Source organism: Nerophis ophidion, linkage group LG02, assembly GCF_033978795.1.
Source record: "Nerophis ophidion isolate RoL-2023_Sa linkage group LG02, RoL_Noph_v1.0, whole genome shotgun sequence".
In the NCBI taxonomy this organism is placed as follows: domain Eukaryota; kingdom Metazoa; phylum Chordata; class Actinopteri; order Syngnathiformes; family Syngnathidae; genus Nerophis; species Nerophis ophidion.
In genome coordinates, this window is record NC_084612.1 from 32,605,928 (window position 1) to 32,629,667 (window position 23,740).

Below are 23,740 nucleotides of genomic sequence, written 5' to 3' on the forward strand. Positions count from 1 at the left end.
ACGTTACCCAGGCAAAAGCAACAAATGGTTTATTCGGGAGAGTCTTGATAACAATTTACCTTGACCCAGCCACACACAAAGAAGTTGTAAGCCTCCATGCTTTTCCAAGTTTTCATCTGTTTTACCATGTAAAATGACGTGGAGCACTGGATAGTCCGGCATGTCTGGGAACGTGACCAACGGATAATCCTTGAGCTCACTCGACAAATCTTATTTTTGATAACATATAGTGGTAGATTCCATTACAGAGTTTTTGTTTTTTTTGTGCTCGTATCTGCTTTTAGTGGTAAGACACAGGCCCCTTGTGTACTCCGATAATTGGCATTCTGTTTGCTGCATAGTAGCTATGTGATTGAATACGACCTATAATATCCACACGTTACACACATACTGTACCTCTTCCTAGATGGAGCTTAGTTCCCATCGAGCTCCGTCCTTGGCCGTATCTTTGCCTGCCTCTTGAGTCATCTGTTAGAGGGTGTGAACGGAAGTTTCCCTGTCTGATCATCAAACTTGCTCAGCCCAGAGAAGAGTAGCCCTTTCCCTACTCCACTTGGGCCTGAAAGTAAAGGACGCCTGCTCCAGTCTGGGTGTTTGATGATAGTGCTATAATTCCCAGCATTGCTTTAGGAGCTGATTATTAAGCAGGTGGCAGTAGAGAGGAAGGGGAAGAATACAGTGGAAGTACTTTCTGCATGTTGATAGACTTAGCAAAAAATACGATTGATGGTGTATGAGGCTGCGATGAGGTGGCGACTTGTCCAGGGTGTACCCCGCCTTCCGCCCGATTGTAGCTGAGATAGGCGCCAGCGACCCCAAAAAAGGATTTAGCGGTAGAAAATGGATGGATGGATGGTGCATGAGGGCATATCAATAGCTTTGAAAAGCTCTGATATTTATTTGTTGGCGACACTGGAGTAGCTGAATCTGAAAAGGAGTAGTACAGATCACTTTCCTGCAGCCAAGTGTTGGTCGTGTGAAACAAGGCATTGGACTACATATTTGTGTTTATTTTACTATGATCCCTTTTTGAAGCTTAAACCACCAAAAGACACCATTTTTTATGGTAAATGTTATTATTTTTTGCTGTCCTCTTATAATTGTTTAAAATCTGACATCATAGTAATATGTGTTGTTTTCACATTTAAGCTTTGGGTTGAGGGAGTTCCATCCTTGGCTAACAAGAGTCTGAAGCACGAAGAACTGGCCTATATCTGATCACAATCTGCCAACAAACATGATCTCCTTGCTAAGTCACTTTTGCCATAATCGCACTGCTTGCAAATCAATACATTCTTGAAAAATAAACATTAAAGCTCGGCTCTTCAATATTATCCAGCTCAAGGACCCCCAATTGATGGAAAGTAGGAGCAGGGACCCCCTACTTATATATATATAAAATAATGATTGTATTTTATATTAAACTGGTCCTAAAAGGTAAATTCTTATTGTACAATAGTAACAATATTTAACAGCTGACAAGTTGTGATTTAGGGCTATATAAGTAAACATTGATTGATTGATTGATTGATAGTAACCAGCAAGCACAGTACAGTTAGTAGAACAACTGTGTTTTTATTACTGTGTATTTGATAGGTGCTGTCGGAAATTAAACTATTGATTTTATACATATATATATATATATATATATATATGGGCAACACTAAATTGGCCCTAGTGTGTGAATGTGAATGTGAATGTGAGTGTGAGTGTTGTCTGTCTATCTTTGTTGGCCCTGCGATGAGGTGGCGACTTGTCCAGGGTGTACCCCGCCTTCCGCCCGATTGTAGCTGAAAGAGGCGCCAGCGCCCCCCGCGACCCCGAAAGGGAATAAGCGGTAGAAAATGGATGGATGGATGGATGGAAGTTGTGTGTTAATTGCTAGCTGACAACAAGCACGTCAATCGCTAGCTGGCAACTAGCGTGCTGATTGTTAGCTGGCAAATAGCGCACCCCTCGCTAGCTGACAACTAGCATGCCAACCGCTATCTAACAACTACAGTGCTAATCACTTGCTGACGACTAGAACCCTACTCGCTAGCTATCTTAAAGTACCAGTAGAGTGGAAAAACAAGTTGAAGCTAAAAAATGTATGTGTGACACCGAAAGACTCACAAAGTTTGCAAGTAAATAGATATGCTCAAAATAGTATCAATCTCACGAAGATTCTCGAGCCATTTTTAAAAGAGATAATTAGCTCGCCAGTCACGTGGTCGTGTGACGTAGAGGTAGGAACCGCAGATTGCTTCCCTACCAACAACAATGCTAATCATGCAGACTTTGTGGGAGCCAAAACAATTACTTTAGAGGAAAAGATGGTTCAGAATCTAATATTTTTGATCCTGAATGTAAGGAGGGTGAGCTACACGTTTTAGAAGCTCTTCTAAACAGATCCGGTTTTAGTGAAACACTAATCATCATGTAGCATTATTGCAAAGTGCTAAACAAGAAATACAAACTCCAAACATAATAAAATGACCGCTTACTGTACAATGTCTTCTCTTACTTCGATGACAACTGATACGATGTCCATAACTTCTAATTTCGATGAAGAATGTGTTTTAATCCACATGACGATTGATTAAAAAAGTTGCTGCTAAATCTGACACAATCTTCTGTTGTAGTGTGTTTGTCTCCATCTCTGGGTACAAACTGAATGTCACAGAAGAACAACTTATAAATTCATGGCTAGATAATTTCATAATTACATTAAAGTTTCTCCTCGAGGTCCAGTGCAGCATAAACTATAGTTGGCTCTCAATGCTATAGTTGGTAATCAATGCTAAAAATACTTTGTCTGCTTTAGCGCTTACAATATCACTTATATTTGGTTAATATTCAGGTCACGAGATGTAAATAGAGTATTGTTTGCGGGTTTTGGATGATTATTTAGAGAAGTGTGTGGGCAAAATGGAGAGCCCCTATAGACTCCATTGTCAATGTACCTTTTATTGGTTTATTTATTTACGTGTGTACTTGTCTTTTATATAGGGATTGTAAATGATAGACAACATATCTATTTCTACATTACTTTCTAATTTTTTGCATATTTCCATATTTACATGTTCAGAGTACAGAAGTGTTAATACTGTGACGTCAATCTACGAAAATAGCCCAAGGTATTTGGACCCAAAATATTAAAAATGGCTGACTGAATTTGTAATGTTTAAACAATATTTTCACATACTTAGCAAATTTTAAATACAACTGAATATGGTTTAATGAATACAATGAAAACACAATCAAGCGTATAAAGTCAACTTGTGTTTTTTCACTCTACTGGTACTTTAAATGCCAACATGAATATAATATAATTATTTATTCATGGTATATGTTATTATTTATTCACATTTAACTATATGACAGTGTGTTGACTCAATGTTCATGTGTCTTTAAAGACATTTACATTTTTGGAAAAATTTCAGGGGTAATATAAAAAAATCTATTTAAAAAAATGTACCAAATATTCACAGCCCCCCATGGTACATCTGCCGGCCCCCTTGTTTTAGACCTCTGCATTAAAGGGGACCTATGATTATTTTAATCTACATTTAAAACACTTACTTGTGGTGGTCTTGATAATATCTACTAGATATTAGGGGTGTAAAGGTCGATCGATACATCGATTTATATTCCTGGATGTCAAGTAAATCGATCTGTGCTCGACAAGTTTGCGTTTTGAAAATAAGTATCGACCCAAGATCGTTTTGAAAGGGAATCGATCGATTTTATCGATACTAGAAAAAGTACAACTTTGGATTTAATAACGGTAGACTTTATATGAAGTAGGATAGGAAGAAGGATATACGCTTTTATTACTAATTACTTTAGAATTGTTCATCGTTGTACTATAATTGGAACGTTAATAACTTTTAGTCAGCCTAAATAAATAAACAAAGAAAAAATAAAAATGACTCTCAATTCTGTAAGCACAAAAATTTAACTTAAATAAATATTGAACATCTTAATGTGCATTTCGTCCCAGTTTAAAAAACGTCATGTTGTGGGGGTTTTTTGAAGCTGAAATAACGGTATATTTGGCTTTGTAATCATAATTTTCCTTTTAATTTTTCTTATTTTGCAAAACATCTCACTAGTGAGTCACGAGTAGCGGAGGAGCGAGGCTGTCTGTCATGCTTCCTGTATGTGTAAGCAAGCCATCTTGCTTTCCGCCCATCAAGACAAAAATTAAGACAATGGACTCTACTGTTAAATAAATGTGCTTAGGTGCTGAGAGCAATGCAGATGGTGAGACGTCGTTCTATTTCTACATGTTTGCCTAAGAAAACAAAACACGCAGACATGGCAGTTTGTCAATTCTGGCAAAGTATTTCGACTTAATTTTCATTTATTGTTCGATTGATTCACTTATTGACAATCGGTCCAGACCTAGTCACCATTAAAACTTTTTTCAAGGAGCAAGTGGTGTTTGTTATTAGCGTACTGGCTGCCAGCACTATAGCGCACATGAATGTTATGTTCCCTTAAACACTTTTGATTGGCCAGGAGGCAAGAGACACAAGGCTAAACAATTCTGACCGGCCAACATGTCCGTCACTCAAATGCGGGGGCGCGGCGCAGAAGAAAAAAAACCTCCGCATCCAGCGGTTATTTATCGCACTAATTAAAACCGCTATGTCGATTACATGTTCATTAATCGTTTATTCTTAATGTACACTGTTTAAATATATGAAAATAAATATCACTATTTCATTTTTTTTTCCAAACATACCATTATTCACCCGGTCACCACATTGAGTACATCTTCTGCACATTCTCCGATCGATACAAAGCTGCATAAACAAAAAACAACCTGCCTTTATCAGCATTTATATCACTACATGCCGCACGTCAGTGTTAAGTGCATTGCCAGATTAGATGAAAATAATAATTTATCCTACTTCTTCTTTTGTGTTTCCTCAAACTCACACAGCCTCATTCATATAGAGCAGTGGTTCTCAACCTTTTTTCAGTGATGTACCCCCTATGAATATTTTTTCAATACAAGTACCCCTTAATAAGAGCAAAACATTTTTGGTTGAAAAAAAGAGATAAAGAGGTAAAATACAGGCACTATGTCATAAGTTTCTGATTTATTCAATTGTATAACAGTGCAAAATATTGCGCATTTGTAGTGGTCTTTCTTGAATTATTTGGGAAAAAAAGATATAAAAAATAACTAAAAACTTGTTGAAAAATAAACAAGTGATTGAGTTATAAATAAAGATTTCTACACATAGAAGTAATCATCAACTTAAAGTGCCCTCTTGTAATAGAGATCCATCTGGATTCATGAACCTGATTCTAAACATTTCTTCACAGAAAAAGAAATCATTAATATCAATATCTATGGAACATGTCCACAAAAAAATCTACCTGTCAACACTGAATATTGCATTGTTGCATTTCTTTTCACAGTTTATGAACTTATGTTCATATTTTGTTGAAGTATTATTCAATACATATATTTATTAAGGATTTTTGAATTGTTGCTATTTTTACAATATTTAAAAAAAATCTCACGTACCCCTTGGCATACCTTCAAGTACCCCCAAGGGTACGCGTACCCCCATTTGAGAACCACTGATATAGAGCTCCTCCATCTCTGGCTGATAGCTTTACTTATTTTCCAAATAAGTACGTCCACCTCAGTGATGTGTACAGTGTCGATATTTGTGAATGAAAGATGACTTAAGTGCTCTGAGATAAAGTAATGACGTGCAAGAAGCGTAGTCTCAGTGCATGGAAGGAAAAAGACAATATAAAGAAAAATGTTCTTGCTCATGGATGTGCTGCAGACTGACAGTATTATGGTGGCTCTATTTGCAAAGTACAATCGGTTAGCATGTTGTTGCTGCTGCTGCAAAAATGGAGGAAATTATGTGTTTCAAAGCTCCCTGCTTTGGGCTAAACAGCTTTTCAATGAGTGCCAACAGGAAATGAGAAAACTGGAAACAGCTTGTAATCGTTTAGAAAAAAAAAAAGCCTAACACAACCACTAGTGAGTCTTTTGTACTGGACTTGTTACAATAGCATCTGTGTATGATACTGTATAGATGTAAATTAATTTTGATATTACCTAAATATGGTGCTTTACAGCCAGAATGAGGGAAGTTTAATATTTGTTGTCATGCTGGAGGTCAAATTAGTTGGAGCGACCACATGATTTAACACAGGGTTGTCAAACTCATTTTAGCTCAAGGGCCGCATGATGGAAAATCTGTTTCCACGTGGGCTGGACTGGTAAAATCATGGCACAATAACTTAGAAATAAAGACAACTTTAGATTGTTTTCTGTGATTTACTTTGGCCAAAATTAGAACAAGCACATTCTAAAAAGTGTACACATCACAAATAATCCTTTTGACAAAACACTTTAAGATTTTTGCAGTTTCCAAAACACAAGAAAATAAAAAAAATATCATATACTTTGTCTCCGTGTATCTACAAAGCCATTAAACTTTAGGTTACATACATATGTTAACCAAAACACTAAATGAATAAGAAATATTCTCGGTATCATATACGCTCCGTGTACGTTGCGGCCATCCATTTTTCACTTAAAATAGAAAAAATATTTAACATCAAAAGAAATTTGCCCTGTTTATTATCTATTTAAAATGTATTTCTCTATTCTCAGTATCTCTTTCCATATTCTAGTCTGTGAGTGACCCGGAACAACAACAGAAGAAGAGCGACGTTTGCCTGCTCGATAGAGAATCAATAAAATTGTCACTTTCCATATCTCTAGACCTTAAAAAAATAGAGGGGAGATCCTCAACTCGACAAAATTATTTTCCTGACACTGACACCGTTCTTTGTCCTCTTCTATGACTGTTCCGGGTCACACACGGATGAGGATCTGAAAAGAGACACTGCACATGTGCAAGCCACTCATCTGTCCAAACACACGAGGAAAACAGTTTTTCACTCATTGTTTAAAATTCCCATTTTCGATTTTCAAACACATTAATAAATTCGAATAACTGATATGAAATAACGATCCGTTTTCAGTTTTAGTTTTATTATCAAACCAAAAAACTGGGAAAGTGGATTTTTATGTTAAATAATTTTTCTGTTCCAAACGAAAAACGGATCGTTGCGACATACACAGACCTAATTCAAAACGGTATCAGTTACACTATGCGTCCACTTTTCTTTTTTTTGACACAGACATTTTGTGGCAATGAGAGTGCCAATGTACAGTGTGTTCAAAGTGGAGGATGTATTTCCACAGGGTTTACGTTTCATTTAGACCTGCCGAAAACTGTTTGCTTGCCAACAGAATTCTTATGGTGACACCCAGAGGATTTATTCAGAACAGCAGTTTCTTTTTGTGAAAAAATGCAGCTCATTTTTATACTCGGCAAACTCATCTCAAGGACTGCGGGCCGTACCTTTGACACCCCTGATTTAACGCTTCACAACACTGTGCTTCAAAGACTGCACAAAGTCAGTTAATGTGCAACTTCAAACAAACACTTTGAATACACAAGAAGCCCCGAGTCAAACTGAGGGGAGAGGAAAAGTTAATGGATAGGGAAAGTGAGTTAGTCATACAACTGTACAAAATATTTGTACATGTATATTTGTGAACTGTTAAATTGCAACTTGCTTTGTAGGCTTTCAAAACCGCAAATATCAAGCCACACTGTTAAAGGGCTTATAATGTGACTGCTGTAAAGTACTAATCCCTCTGGGTAATCGTTAAGGACATTTTAACAAGCGTGATAGATTATTAACTCTTTGAAGAAGAGAAGAACAAACTTTATTTAAAGTAAACATTGTAAATATAATGTATATTCTACACTCATGTAGCTAATATCAATATTAGATCATGCTATTCTATACTACTCATACAAACAATGTCTCCCTAACAAATGAACCTAATCTTGTGTTGACGGTTTGAGTCCAGAGTGTTAAATGAAGACTGCAGTCCTGTCACACAACACTGAGGTCAGTGGTTTGCGGTTTTAGCACAGATAACCGAGTGTGGGAAGTGGGCCAGTGAAGCGCTGGTGCTGAACTTTATGTGCACAAGGGTTCAGTAGTGTATTATTATAAGAAATTTTCCCTTTAGCCCTTCTCCATTACAGTTACTTAATTTCTTCCACTGTCACAGCTTTGTTGTAATAATAATTTAACTTCCTGGAGCGTTTAGTAACTCATCAACACTGATCAATGGAGGGCAGCACGGCAAACAAACACGCAATCATAGTCATTGAGGTTGTGTTATTGGACTGGGCACTTCATCCACCTTTACTTCCACAATGGTGTATGAATGTTTGCGGCAATACTCCCTTGAAAAAGTCATTATTTATTTGAGTGATGAACAGCATGTTTCGTCAGCATAGGACTTGAGGGGTACAAGGTGGTGACAATGAAAACTGGCCTGTCAGCTGTGAAACTAGGATGTAAATACAAGTCACCTCCTTCTTCTTGCAGAAGAAATGTGTCTATTCACATATGGTGGCAATGTAATGACAGTACTACATATTAAGAAAGAGTTGTTTAGTTTCAGGTTCCAGAGGAAATTACAGTTGCTTATTACAGTATATATGCACTGTTTAGTGCCAACGGTGCAGCCGAGATAAGCTCCAGCATCCCCCCCGACCCCAAAAGGGACAAGCGGTAGAAAATGGATGGATGGTCACGGTACACACAGAAAAGAAAAATATATTTTTACATAGCTGAGATAGGCTCCAGCCCCCCGCGACCCCAAAAGGGACAAGCAGTAGAAAATGGATGGATGGATAGCCACGCCACAGATATATACCAGTACGAAAAATAATTGTAAATGTTTAATGACATACCTCAATTATTTCCAAACGGTGCATGTAACACGGCAGTAAAATAGCCGATCCAACAAAACAAAAGTCATGACCCACTAGCTGCAGAAGCGAGCTGTCCATTTAGCTTAACAGACTCAGTAAATACGGTGATGTTTTGGTGAATATACAAAACTGAAACAATACAAAAAGAATGTCATTGTACAAACCCTGTTTCCATATGAGTTGGGAAATTGTGTTAGATGTAAATATAAACGGAATACAATGATTTGCAAATCATTTTCAACCCATATTCAGTTGAATGCACTACAAAGACAAGATATTTGATGTTCAAACTCAAAAACTATTTTTTTTTTTGCAAATAATAATTAACTTAGAATTTCATGGATGCAACACATGCCAAAGTAGTTGAATAATTAACTTAGAATTTCATGGCTGCAACACATGCCAAAGTAGTTGGGAAAGGGCATGTTCACCACTGTATTACATCACCATTTCTTTTAACAACACTCAATAAACGTTTGAGAACTGAGGAAACTAATTGTTGAAGCTTTGAAAGTGGAATTCTTTCCGCTGTCTCAGCGGGTCTCCGCTGTCATATTTTATGCTTCATAATGCACCACACATTTTCGATGGGAGACAGGTCTGGACTGCAGGCAGGCCAGGAAAGTACCCGCACTCTTTTTTTACGAAGCCACGCTGTTGTAACACGTGCTGAATGTGGCTTGGCATTGTCTTGCTGAAATAAGTAGGGGTGTCCATGAAAAAGACGGGGCTAGGATGGCAGCATATGTTGTTCCAAAACCTGTATGTACCTTTCAGCATTAATGGTGCCTTCACAGATTTGTAAGTTACCCATGCCTTGGCCACTAATGCACCCCCATACCATCACAGATGCTGGCTTTTGAACTTTGCATTGATAACAGTCCGGATGGTTCGCTTCCCCTTTGGTCCGGATGACACAATGTCGAATATTTCCAAAAACAATTTGAAATGTGGACTCGTCAGACACTTTGCATCAGTTCATCTTAGATTATCTCGGGCCCAGAGAAGCCGGGGGCGTTTCTGGATGTTGTTGATAAATGGCTTTCGCTTTGCATTGTAGAGCTTTAACTTGCACTTACAGATGTAGCGACCAACTGTATTTTGTGACTGTGGTTTTCTGAAGTGTTCCTGAGCCCATGTGGTGATATCCTTTAGAGATTGATGTCGGTTTTTGATACAGTGCCGTCTGAGGGATCGAAGGTCACGGTCATTCAATATTGGTTTCCGGCCACTCCGCTTACGTGGAGTGATTTCTCCAGATTCTCTAAACCTTTTGAGGATATTATGGACCGTAGATGTTGAAATTCCTAAATTTCTTGCAATTGCACTTTGAGAAAGGTCGTTCTTAAACTGTTTGACTATTTGCTCACGAAGTTGTGGACAAAGGGGTGTACCTCGCCCCATCCTTTCTTGTGAAAGACTGAGCATTTTTTTGGAAGCTGTTTTCATACCCAATCATGGCACCCACCTCTTCCAAATTTGCTTGCACACCTGTGGGATGTTCCAAACAAGTGTTTGATGAACATTCCTCAACTTAACGGTATTTATTGCCACCTTTCCCAACTTCTTTGTCACGTGTTCCTGGCATCAAATTCTAAAGTTAATGATTATTTGCCCACAAAAAAAAATGTTTATGAGTTTGCACTTCAAATATGTTGTCTTTGTAGCATATTCAACTGAATAAGGGTTGAAACTGACTTGCAAATCATTGTATTCCGTTTATATTTACATCCAACACAATTTCCCAACTCATATGGAAACTGGGTTTGTAAGTTATTAATACTACCACAGACACTTGTAAATGTGTTAGCATTGTTGCTAACGCTAACAACGCTAGCTTTACAATAGCACATACAAATCTGCATAAAAACACTCCTACAGACATCACACATGAGGCGGTCTAGTAAGTATGAAATGTTTATCTATCCATCCATTTTCTACCGCTTGTCCCTTTTGGGGTTAAAAACTTCCAAATGTTGCTTGGAGTGATGAATTAAGAATCCTTTGGAGAAGAAACTGTACTGTTACACTTCCGATTAAAGGCACAAAACAGTAAGAACGTTTCAACCTGCAGCACCTGCAGTGAGCGAACTCTTTCAAAAGACAGGCGCTATAGCACAAACAATAACACACCGTTTCAGTGTTTCTATCGGTGTAATAGGAAAAGTATTTGTTGAATACAGAACATTATGGTCGTTAGCGAACAAAAATCCATAAATTAGCCGCACCGTTTTATGAGCCGCAGGGTTCAAAGCTTTGGTAAAAAAATTGCGGCTTATGGTCCGGAAAATACAGAATATAAACACATACAATTAACAGTATCCAAAACAGTACACATGCATTTTTGTATGATGCAGCTCACACGTATATCATAATACAACAATATTGTAATAAAGTTATTAATTACAAACATTTTGATCTAGATATACTGTATGTACACCCGTTTGAATTAAAATTGATTTTTGCAGCTGTTGTCTTGGATTTCATTAAGTAGGATCGTGTGTGTGTGTGTGTGTGTATGTGTGTGTGTGTGGTGAAAGTATTCATGTCTGTGTGTGCACACATACAGGCGCTGACACACTTGGATGCCACCACTGTGTCTAATTAAAATGAGTTTTTAATGCCTCAAGGAGAACTAATATGGGCTCAAAAATGATGACATTTCACATAGTCTCTTACATTGCAATGATCTCACAAATATTTTATCTTTAAATGTTAGTCCTGGTTGTCATAAGCGGTAACCTATTTCCTGTTTCCTAAAAAAAATTAAGGAAAGAATAAATGTTTGCGTGTAAAACAATGTGACAGAACAGTAACATACCTACCATGTTGGTTCAATTAGTTTCCTGTCTGTAGTGATTGTTGTCTGCTGTTATCGAGTTTTTAATGGCAGTTGATGGAATACATGTGGGCATAACTTACTGTGCTGAAATAAACAGAAAACTCCCAAACCGGTTTCCTGACATTCCATCTAACTGACGCAAAGTGTTGCTTCCAATGAAATCTCAGCACAGCTACTTTCCAACAAAGCCGTCACATCCATTGAAACCACTTTCTGTACCTCTTCTACTTATTAAGTCCTGCACTCAAAATATGTTCTTGCTATTTTCTTGTGAGCGTATTTCCAACTGACACTTGCAACATTTTGAGCATTTGTCCATCACCAGGACTCAACATGAAGTTTTATAATAACCGCATTTCACACATTAATATTTGCATTGTAAAATAGAGGACAAATATGAAATGTAGGTGGAAAAAATCCTGAAATTTAATATGCGGTCCACCAGGGCAGCAGCTATCGATTTTTTTTAGTTATTGGGTAATCTATCGATTATTTTGTTTGATTAATCAAGTTATTGGATAAAACAGAATTTTAACTTCAATTCATATTTTATGGGCTAATTTAAATAAACAATAATTTTTATTCCGTTTTCTAATAAATACATATCCATCCATCCATTTTCTACAGTTTGTCCCTCTCAGGGTCGTGGGGTGCTGGAGGCCATCCCAACTGCACTCAGTCGCCACCCCATTGCTGAGCCAACACAGATAGACAATAAACATTAAAATTGCACTTTTAACATGTGTGCATGAATCAATACTAGGGCTCAAAAAATAAGCTCACTCAAATCACAAAAAAATGATCGTGTTAATCATGTATTTTTTGATAATAATAACGCATTGTATTTTGATCATACGTGTTCCTTTGCCTTAACAATGGATGGGTACGTGAAATGTAGGTGTTGTTATATGCTCAGCGATCAGGTCAATGTCAGTGCAAAGAGCCTGAAGAGCCTGATTAATGTGCGCACTGACAAATTTTACTTCAAAATGGGACGTCATATAAAACTGTTGCAGAGTTGTGAGCAAATAAATGATGTGCATTTAATTAAAACATTTTAAAAAAAAATCCCAAATGACATTCTGCGAATAAAATTGCATTTGTGACCAAATATTGGGCTCCTTTTTAAGTTTAAGGTGATCAGCACTTTTTGGGGGGAATTGTACCCATCATTCACAATCCCTATGTAAGACAAAAACACGTGTTTGTCTTTAAGTCGTAAAATACATTCTGTACGAGGTGGCTCACAATGCCTTTACATAAAAATGTAAAACATGCACATGCAAAAAAGCCCCTCTAAAAAGCAGTTAAAAATTAACAAAATTTGTGCAAGATGCAATTTATAAATCATGCCTCTCACTTGTATAGTAGAAGGTTGTTGCCATGAATCGAGAAATTAACAACTTTGACATTTGACTTGTATCCAGAAATGGTGAGAAAGACACGATAAGATGCTCATTAGTGGACCTTTTTTTAAAACCTTCATGAAGATTATGATAAATTCTTCATCAAAACAGTAAAATATGCACATCCCATCAGTCAGCATTCTAGGGAGAGCAGATATTGTACAGTAAGTGATAGTTTTATTATGGTCAAAGTTTGTATTTCTTGTTCAGCACTAGCAATAATGCTGCATAAGGCCTGTTATTTTTGTTAAAGGGAAACGCGAACATGGTGATGTGTCTATGAAATTGATATGCCGTCGTATTCTTAAAATGTGTAAAATACGTAAATATTACTTGTTATTAACATGACTGACATGTATACACAACAATAATGGATCCTTTTGAATGTTTTTGAGAGCGCTTAATAGGCGGAATTGAGCAACTCCCATTGTCTCAATTGTTCGCTGACTTTTGCTAGTGTTTATTTACATATGCATAAAAAAAGAAAAATGTTTTTTTTCTTAAACAAGGATTGTGAATAATAGACACAATTCCCAAAAATTGCATTTCGCCATTAAATTAATCTGAATCATGCAAGCGAGTAATAACGTGTGATTAATCATAATTAATCCAAATTCAAAAGTAATTAATCTGAATAAAAAATAAAACCATTATATGACAGCGCTAATACGTTTTTTTTTTTTACAGAACTGCTGTTTTCTGCCTCGCAGTTTACAGCACCCACACACCACTGCTCTCATGTGCAATCGCTGTATAAAAACGCTGTCCGTGTATTTAAAGTTCTGGGCACTCCATGCAGTATGGATTTTTATAAATTTTTTGTTAGTTACACTCATTAACTAAACAATCAATGCAACATAATATCAATCTGATCTAATCGATCAATCTCTGCAGCCCTAATGTTCACGTGCTAATTTCCTGTTATTTCCTGATCATTGCAATAACCATATTGACATAATGACATAGTGATATCAAATTGGTATCAGTAAGCCTCACAAGTGAAACTGTTTGCTTTTCATGGGACTTGAAGAGCAGCACAACCGTTGTCCGAGAAATGGCTGAAGTGGAAGCGGCCAAGGGTGCGCTGGAGGGCCAAGCAGGACGCCTGAATCAAGAGGCAGAGCGGCTGCGCAAGCGGGCACAAGAGCTGGAAAACGAAGTGGCCAAACTCAATTGCATCATCGACGATGCCAAACTGCAGGAGAGCAAGCTCGGAGACCGAGTCACACGATTGGAGGTGACGTGTTAACGTTAGTTAGTCCATGTGGATTGTGAGCCGCCCTTCATCTTAAAGCGTTCTTATTTGACTTTCACAGAAAGAAAAGAAGCAGCTGGCAGAGTCTTTAAGTGAGATTAAGGAGCAGGAAGAAGAGATGTCTCGTGCCAACCGAGCTTTGACGTTACGGCTAGAAGATGTGCAGGTTAGTAGAGTTGCTCTCCCCTTATGTACTTTGTACATCCGGTAAAGTCAAACTCTACCTTCTAACCACCTGACGTATTTGTGTGCCTCCATAGAGGAATTTGTCTAAGCTGAGCATCGAATACAAAGAGTTGGAGGTGAGGCTGCAGGAGGAAAAGGATCAGAAGGAGCAGTTTAAAAGTATGAAGAATGACATTGAGGACGAGAGGCGACTGCTGGACCTAACTGTGGAGAAACTTCAGAAAGAGGCAAGTTGACCAGCCACAACATTTCTTTTGTTATCATTTTCAGGTTTAAGTGACTTTCTAGGCAATAATTAGTTCTCAGAAGAAAATGTTCCTCTGGCAAATGTCCTTACATCACTATCTTCTGGTGGCATATGCTATATGTTGCAGGTTCACATGGAGGCTCCAAATTCTTGAATTTCTAAGTACTTCAGCAAAACATGTTTTGTTGTTTATTTGATGGCAAAATATGTCTCGCAAATTGCAGCAAAGCATGAATACCCCAAGTACTTGAAAATAATTAGTTGAACTAGGGCTGGGCGATATATCGATATATACGATATATCGCGGGTTTGTCTCAGTGCGATATAGAAAATGACTATATCGTAATATTCGAGTATACGTTCTCACACAGGACTTTTAGCTGCGAGCGTGCACTTCAGGCTCTCCTTGTTCTTTCCTGTCTCTCATTCTCCCAGACAAGCAGGCGCACATTCTTACATACGTCACAAACTGTCACGTCATACGTCTCATACACGCCCTCGCAGGGCAGAGAGGTAGCGGCGCGGCTAACGTTAGCGGCTAACGTAGCCGTACGAGAGAATGAAGGTGCGGATCTGGTAACAAATGAAGTAAGACTTCATTCCCAATAAAAACAGCAGGGTTTCTATTGTCTGGTGGTGGTTCGGCTTCAAGTGGGAATATGTCGAACAGACAACTGTAATTTGTCAAGTGTGGGGGGGGGAAAAAGCGTTGCTATAAAAAGTAGCATTACTGCTAATATGTAGCATCACTTGTAAAGTCACTCGCTAGAGAATGAAGAGAATTTCATAACCTTAGTAACATACCACATAGTGAAGGACGAATACTATTTGATTTCCGATTATGCAGCTCATTTTTATTTGACACTTAAAATGTCTCTGACAATCTTGCAATTTATGTTTTGGAAATGACTTGAATGTTTGTGTCATTGCTTAATAACTTTAATAAATACACTTTTGTTCAATTGACTTAGTTGTGATTTCCCTCTCTGCATGAAAGTTTAAAAGTAGCATATATGAATGCAGTATGAAGAAGAATGTTTTAATATAGACACATAGAATCATCATACTGCTGTGATTTTATGCATCAAATGTTCATTCAAGGCCAAGGCAAAATATCGTAATGTATATCGCGATATGGCCTAAAAATATCGCGATATTAAAAAAAAAAGCAATATCGCCCAGCCCTAAGTTGAACACATTATTAGTCAGAAGTTCAATAATAGATATTTTCACAACTTGTTTCCCGACAAGGTTCAGAGGTAGTGTAGTACTTCAACTTCACATAGTTGAATTTCAGGATTAATTGAGGAAAGGTATCTATTAGACACAGGCCACTAATTGGGGATTTGCAGTGCTCATTTTAATTCTACATACATTACAGTTCAGGGGGTGACAACATTTTTGTTCCCAAGGGCCGAAGTGAAATTGTGTCAATGGGCAGCGGGCCAAATAGCAATTTTAAGCATACTGCAGCACCATAAGTGAAGAGTTTAGCTACATATCGCTATATATAAAGTAGTGGAGATCATTCCAACTATCTTTTACATTTGTCCAAAAAAATTCCTCTGTGTGAATGGGTAAATGTGATGAAAAACGTAAAGTGGCTAGGGTGTCATTCCAGGTTGTGTAACATGCTACATAAATACAAGCCATACACCAATTACCAAAGATGGTAGAAATTATTGAATATATATATTTTTTTAATTGATTAGAAAAAAAGCTTATATTTGATCTTAAAATATACCTTAAAATATATGTTTTTTTAACTCACTATATCAAAACAAACCAACAAATGACTTTCTCATTTCCCACTTATCTTTTGTATAATGTATTTTTCGCCCTTTTTGCCCCTCAGATGAATGACATTGTGGATGCGTCCCAGTCGTCTACTCGAGAGCTGCAGGAGCAGATTGATATTTATAAGGAAAAGAACCGCCGGGAGCTGACAGAGCTGCAGAAATTACTGAAAGAGCGAGGCCAAGAGCTTGACAAATACCTGTTGGCTGGCCAAACTCTGCAGGAGGAGGTATACACTATTCTAATTATGTGTCATTGAATGTAGCAAACAACATCCATGGTGAAGTTGGTTAAATCCTGGCCATCATTAACGGGGCCAACAACATCAGCCATTGTTGTTGACTCATCTCGACCGACCTGACCCACAAGCATCATATCTTCCTTTCAGCTTAAAATGGGGCCTCTGTGCATAATGCATTCACCATAGTGCATTGTTTGCACTTGATAAGTCATCCTTGTCTGAACTTTGGAATGTTAGGAATGTTTTTGTTTGAAATACATGAATGTGAATAGTAAGTGTTAGAATGGAGACTGGCATGCTAATGTTTTGTGAATTAATTGAAATATTTACTGTACCTAAAAAAGAAGGCCAGTTGAACACAATGTTCTGGTTTTATAATTCTATGTACAGTAATGGTCGAACAAATAAATGAGAGTAAATATTGTTTTCAAAAGTACCCTATTCATGAGAAAGTTTTCCAGTGGTCATCACAGTTCTGGAAGAAATTTTTATATTTTTATCAAGTTCTCAAAACCAAGCTCGGAGGGAATTAAATATTGGCGTCTATCCATATAGACTCTCCAGGAATTCTTGTTAATTGTGAAAACAACAACCATTATCAACATGTTGGCCAAGGCTTAAAGTACCAGTAGGTTGGAAAAACAAGTTGACTTTTTATGTTTATTTGTGTTTTATTGTATTCATTAAACCATATCCAACTGTATTTACAATCCACAAATAATGTGAAAATACCCTCCTAAATGTCACAGAATGCCACAAATTCAGTCAGCCATTTTGAATATTCTGCTTTGAAAGTGTGTCAATGTGAGTGTGAATGTTGTCTGTCTATCTGTGTTGGCCCTGTGATGAGGTGGCGACTTGTCCAGGGTGTACCCCGCCTTCCGCCCAATTGTAGCTGAGATAGGTGCCAGCGCCCCCCGTCACCCCAAAAAGGGAATAAGCGGTAGAAAATGGATGGATGGATGCTTTGAACAACTACGGTAATTTCCGTAGATTATGCGTCACTGGAGTAACGCTTTTGCACTCTGACCATATTATTAGATCAGTCATACTGGAAATACGCACAATTTTTGAACGAGATGTGCTGTCCCTCATTCACAATCTTTATGTAAGTCAACAACACATATACTTGTTTTTTTATGCATTATGAAGTCTTAATGTTGAGGATGGAAAAGAACAATCTCTTGTCGTTTGTTTATCTATCCAAGGGCTGCAGTGATTCATCGATTAATCTGAATAATTGTTTAGGAAAATAAATGTGATTTGTATTCTATCGCTTCAATTAATAATGTATTGAGTGTAACCTATAAACATTTATAAGAACCGGAATGCATGGAGTGGCGCGGACATAGTTTCCGCATGGCTTCTGCAATAGTGCGCACATGACATCGGTGGTGTGTGGGTACCGTAATCTGTGGGGCGGCGAACAGATGAGATTTTTATTAATGCACACAAGTTAAAAGTGCAATTTCAATGTCGATAATGTGCATTTACTAGGAGAAAGAATGAAGGTTATGGCAATCAGAAACATTGTTTTTATTTCAACCATTTCCCATTGACGCTATAAAGTATGTTTTATCCAATTACTCAATCAAACAAACTAATGTATAGATTACTCGATTACTGAAATAACTGATTACTGTAGCCCTATCCTAGTCACAGTCTCTCTGACATGAATGCTCCTCAAAGATAAGGTCATCATCCAGGTTCTTCCTTTTATCCTTCCTATATTTATGCTGATGAGTTCTTGTCCAGCTGCACAACACAGGAAGTAGTGGGAGGACGTCCAACCTTGTGATATCATTGTTGTGAGAGCTGTGCTGGCTGAATTGACATCCTTCCTTTTGCTGTTCTGCCTCTGCTTTTCCAGCTGCTACAGCATATAATGCCCCAACAGTCATGTAAACTTGTTAGAATTATATTTGAATTAGCTACAGTACGATATTGCATAGTGATATAATTTGAGAAGAGGTTTGTCATTTTAATTGGATGATTATTTCATCATTGCATTGATACTTATGTTGTAAACTTTTTGCCTGTAGCTGTCCCACCGGCAGGAGGAGCTGCGGCAGTGTAAGCAGGAGCGAGATGATGCTACGCTGAGAGAAGAGCTGTTGGAGAAAAAGGTTCATGAACTTGAGGTCTATGTGCAGACCCACACCTTTGCCAAGGAGGACAAGACTCGACAATTCAAACACATGGAGGTATACCTTTTTAATTATATATAATATTATTTATAATAACCAAGATAAAATTGACTTAATATGTAACTGAATTATTTTTTTAGGACAGAATTGCTCAGTTAGAGTTGGACTTGGATGAGGAGCGTCAGAATGGAGACCAGCTGATGGACAGGCTAGACCGAGGTCGAGAGCAGGTAGACAACTCGGCACATTTCCATTATCAGAGGTCAACTGTGTCAGTGACCCGCTGTTCATGTTCATGTTAGCTCACGGTAGCTGTGTTACTGTTCCATCTCGATCTGTAAATAATATCCAGATGTCATTCACTAGCATCATTTGTGCAGCCACTAATGTGTGAATGAGGGATACATGTGACGCTGGTTGTGGTTTTGTAAGAGGGTCTTGTGCAATCTCTGAGGTTGGCAGCCTGCCTGCCACAAGGGATCATTAAAGCCACACTATGCTGGCGGGTTTCAGGTTGCAGACTACATGCAGACATTATTTTTGTCCCAATCCGTCCTAAAAACCAATGCAATTTTAATTATATTTACTGAGAAATACTGTAACAAGGTAATACATTATTAATCCAAGTGACACAAGAAATAATCATCCTTTTTAAATGAGTCATTTGATGAACTGTCAAATAAATAGTAAAAGGATTATATGTATTAATTAGTTATCATTTAATTAACATCACTAAAATATTTCAATTATGAGTCTGTTCAACTTGAATGTCAGGCATTGTTTGTTCTTTGCTTTTTTTGAGCACCGTTTTTTTAGTACCGATTTGGTACTGATACCGGTTCAAATGTAAACAATACCCGTGCCTGATTATGATGAAGTGCCGTTTTACACTACTGCAAACACAATACCACTATTTAGTTTTTATTCCTGAGGGTAAAAAATAAATTCTAAGTTAGAAACTTTCAATTGAAATTAGTACGTACTATGTAGAGAAACATTTTCAAGAAAGAAACATTTTAGTAGTTACAGTAGGCAGTCCTCCATCACAAGCACAGGCTACAATATTATATTTCATATATTTGCATTGTTCAGTGGAATGCATTGATTAGTACTGTACTATTTACCAACAAAATTATTTATAATATGTTTCAGTTTGTAGTAGGCTTGTCTATATCACAAGACTAAATGAAATACCAAACCGAATCAAAGCAGACATTTTGACTCAACTTTTGTATTGAACCTCATTAGATTGTACAGTACCTAATGAAGTGATGTTGCGTAACACACTACCCATTGAGTCTAATCATGTGGACTGTAGGATGATGAGTTTGGCAAGTTCTTTTCAGTGTACTGGATGAATTCACAGGCTCTGACGATAAATGGGCAGCATGTTTTGAGCGACTTAGTGTAGTTCAGTAGAGACTTCAAATCTTCTTAAACTTAACAAAAAAAATCTTGGCAAAGACTATCGAGTGGCATTGGGTCAGTGCGAGACTCAGGTCGTTGTCACGGCAACACTTGAGCTTTGAACAGCACAAGAGGTTGAGTGCTTGCAGGGATTGCACACATATAGACACACACACACACACATGTTCATACAGGCAAGTCTTCCAATATGTGTGTATAGTAGCGTAAGTGATGGGGGTGTATGGCTATGGAGAGAGCTGTGTGTGTGCACGGCTGCAACGGAGGCAGCAGGAGGAACACCTGCGTCTCTCCTGGCACCAGGTGCTCCTCTCCTGTCTAAATGAGAGTAATCTCCCCTTGCCTCTCCCACCGTCTCTCACAAAGCAGATTAGTTTCGCCGCATGTTCCAGTCTGCTGAATCAGCTCCCTCAAGCACTGCGCTGGGTGCAGGGCTTTATAGAGCCCCATCGCTCATCATAGTGCCCCACTGTCACCCATTAATTGGCATAAAATATCGCCAATCTTAAAATCCCGTCATGGAGAAACAACCTTCAGCGCCCATTCGAATGGTTCTCAACCTCTCTTTGCTTTCAATTGGGCTAGCTGAGCATGTAGTGTTCTTCCTTGGAGAAAAAGCATGACAGACAGGATTTGTTTATTATTTTGAAAACTACAAGACTAGTAGAAATACTGACTAAAACACTCTCAAGTACTATATGGATGTGTTAAGAACAAATGACTGACTGCTTGAATTTAACTGAGAGAAATATTGTTTGTTTTAATATGCATGGACAATATTGCATAACCTTTTAGTGTCACAACCACATGTTGTCCCGTCCATAATTTTGTCACTGAGCAGTGACATCGAAGGTCTCCACTAAGGTGCAATGCAGCCAAACAAGACAAGCCAGCGCGCCAATTAACCCCAGCACCTTTTCCACAGCCGTTTTGACAACAGCTCAATTGTTTTAGCACATTTCCTGGCTGCTGCAGACAGTGTCACGCAGTAATTGTGAGTAGGTTGTGTAGAGATGACTGTGTATGAACTTGACAGGTGGACCAGATGAGGAATGAACTCTTGCAGGAGCGGGCCAGCAGGCAGGACGCCGAGTGTGACAAGTTGGCTATGGAGAGACAGGTACACAGCCTCCCACCCTGCAGTGGTGCTGTCCAAACTCACACTAGAACGTCACATTTCATACATATGTCTTTTCATTATTGTTCTCAATCTATTAGAGCGACTCTCATCTCAATTTCCTATACACATACATGCTGTCTTTAATGTTTCTCTGCATAACCTTTGCAGAGCAAAGACCTGAAGAACAAACTGGCTGATCTGGAGGGCTCCCAGAAGACGAACAAGGTGGGTCTGGTAGGCCAGCTGGAGGATCGCATTCATGAGCTGGAGGAGCGGCTTGAGGGAGAGGAGAGGTGAGGTTCAAAGTTCACACAGAGAGCGGGTGATTGGTGATGGAAAACCTGTCTTCATGCTAACAGTGTTAATTCAAATTGTAAACTTATACATTCCTATTATTCAATAAGTATGTCATTTCAGATGGATGTTCCAAAAATGTTGTAAGGAAAATCTTTGTAGAAATATATTCACCAGCTGGTGGAACAGTAGCACATTCTGATCACATCATTTCTCAGTATAATGATGAATAAAATCTATAGTTACACATTTATATTCAAAACATCATCTAAAGCAGTGTTTTTTAGACTTTGTTCAATGAAGTACTCACTTGGAAAACTATTTTATTCACCCAAGTACGCCCTAACCAGAAAAAAAAAATGCTTGAAAAAAAAAAGACAGAAAGCAGTACTCATCTCTAGTGTTGTTGTTTGAAATTTCATAAAATAACTAATACCTAAAATAATGAACTTCCAAAGCTGTATTTTTAGTTTTGTTTGATCACATAAATAAATTTAATATTAACTTGAAGTGTCTCCTTTTTTTCTGAATGTAATAAAGTTATATTCTAAAACGTGAATACAAACTTATTCATCAACTCTTTATAATTTCTTTTCTAAGTTTATGTACTTTTTTACATTCCGTCTGTTACAAAAAAAAAACTACCATAATGTTCTGTACTGTTCAAATCATTGTAAAGGGATACATGCCTAAAGAGATCATTAAGTCATAACATACTTTAATTAAAGTCAAATCACACATACATTATTTTAATACCATTTAAGTTGCAGGTGTCAAACTCCTGGACCGTGGGGACTTTATAAAAATCTATATATATATAGTCCGCTTGGCCAATAACAAATATGTTGATCTAGTCAGCCTTGGCTTCACCCTCATTCATTATTAACAACTCAACCTTCAGTTAACAACCAAATAGAGAGGCCACCATGATATTATTAGAACGCATTGTTCTAACCATTCTCAGTAAAGATGGCATATTACCATCAAGAGTAGCAATAATTTACAGAATACCACTATTAAACTCTGCCTGTGAAAAATAACACATTAAAAAAGCACGATAACGCAGTCAAAAGTGATAATTGTATCTACAACAAAGCATGGTGGAAAACTTTCCTCCTCAGATTTGCCAACTCTGGAAGATTCCCTTTGTCAAGCAACATCCTGATTTAAGACACAAGTCTCCCGGATTCTGCTGTTTTTGTTTATACTGTATGTTAAAAAAAATTCTGTAGCTTTTGCCTGGATGTTAAAAGGATGACAAGGAGATGGTTGATCAACAATCACTTTAATAAAACAAACAACTAAGCCAAAACATCTACAGACATCTCTCTCTTAATGTGCATGCACAACGGCATGTCTTTTGCACCTGCTCTCACTCTCTCTATAAATTGTCTTCTTTGCACTCCTCCAATCACCAGTAAGGACTCATTTATGGATTCTCAGACTGTCGGAATAAAGGACTCTTCAAGCAGGAACGAACACAAACACTGATATTTCCAAAATGTACATTTCCTCTGCACAGCTGTCAAAAAAGTCAACTGAAAAGTTTAAGAGGTCCTCTATACAACAGAGGCGTTCTAGTGTTTTAGGAATTTACTGAAAAAATAGTCTCCTACATTTTTAACTGAACTCGGGAGCCAGTCCGGTGTCACGAGATGTCACCAAATCGGCTAGGCCGGATTTGGCCCCCGGGCCGCTAGTTGAATAGCCTAGTTTTATAATGTTCGGCCTGCAATTTAAATCGTGCCTTGAGTTTTGGCCCCCTGTGCAATTGACTTTGACACCCCTGCTTAAGTCATAGGTTCTCAAATAATTGATACACTACAATTAAATATGTACAGGTATATAAATATTTGAAATTAGATACCAGCAGTAGTTAGATGGATGGTACTTTAATGATTTCTTCAGGAGAGTTCCCTGAGGAAAAAAATATTCCAGCAGCAGAA

The 23,740-nt window shown here is 37.8% G+C and overlaps 1 protein-coding gene across 1 annotated transcript in view; it reads left to right on the forward strand.

Annotated features, from left to right (window-relative positions):
• cgnl1 (cingulin-like 1) overlaps window positions 1–23,740 on the forward strand; it is an 80,284-nt gene that overhangs the window by 49,878 nt on the left and 6,666 nt on the right. The window contains exons 9-16 of the mRNA XM_061881915.1: window positions 14,113–14,319; window positions 14,399–14,503; window positions 14,598–14,750; window positions 16,626–16,796; window positions 18,851–19,012; window positions 19,096–19,185; window positions 21,417–21,500; window positions 21,669–21,793. Coding sequence (XP_061737899.1) covers window positions 14,113–14,319; window positions 14,399–14,503; window positions 14,598–14,750; window positions 16,626–16,796; window positions 18,851–19,012; window positions 19,096–19,185; window positions 21,417–21,500; window positions 21,669–21,793 — 1,097 coding nt within the window. The remainder of the gene's footprint in view (window positions 1–14,112; window positions 14,320–14,398; window positions 14,504–14,597; window positions 14,751–16,625; window positions 16,797–18,850; window positions 19,013–19,095; window positions 19,186–21,416; window positions 21,501–21,668; window positions 21,794–23,740) is intronic.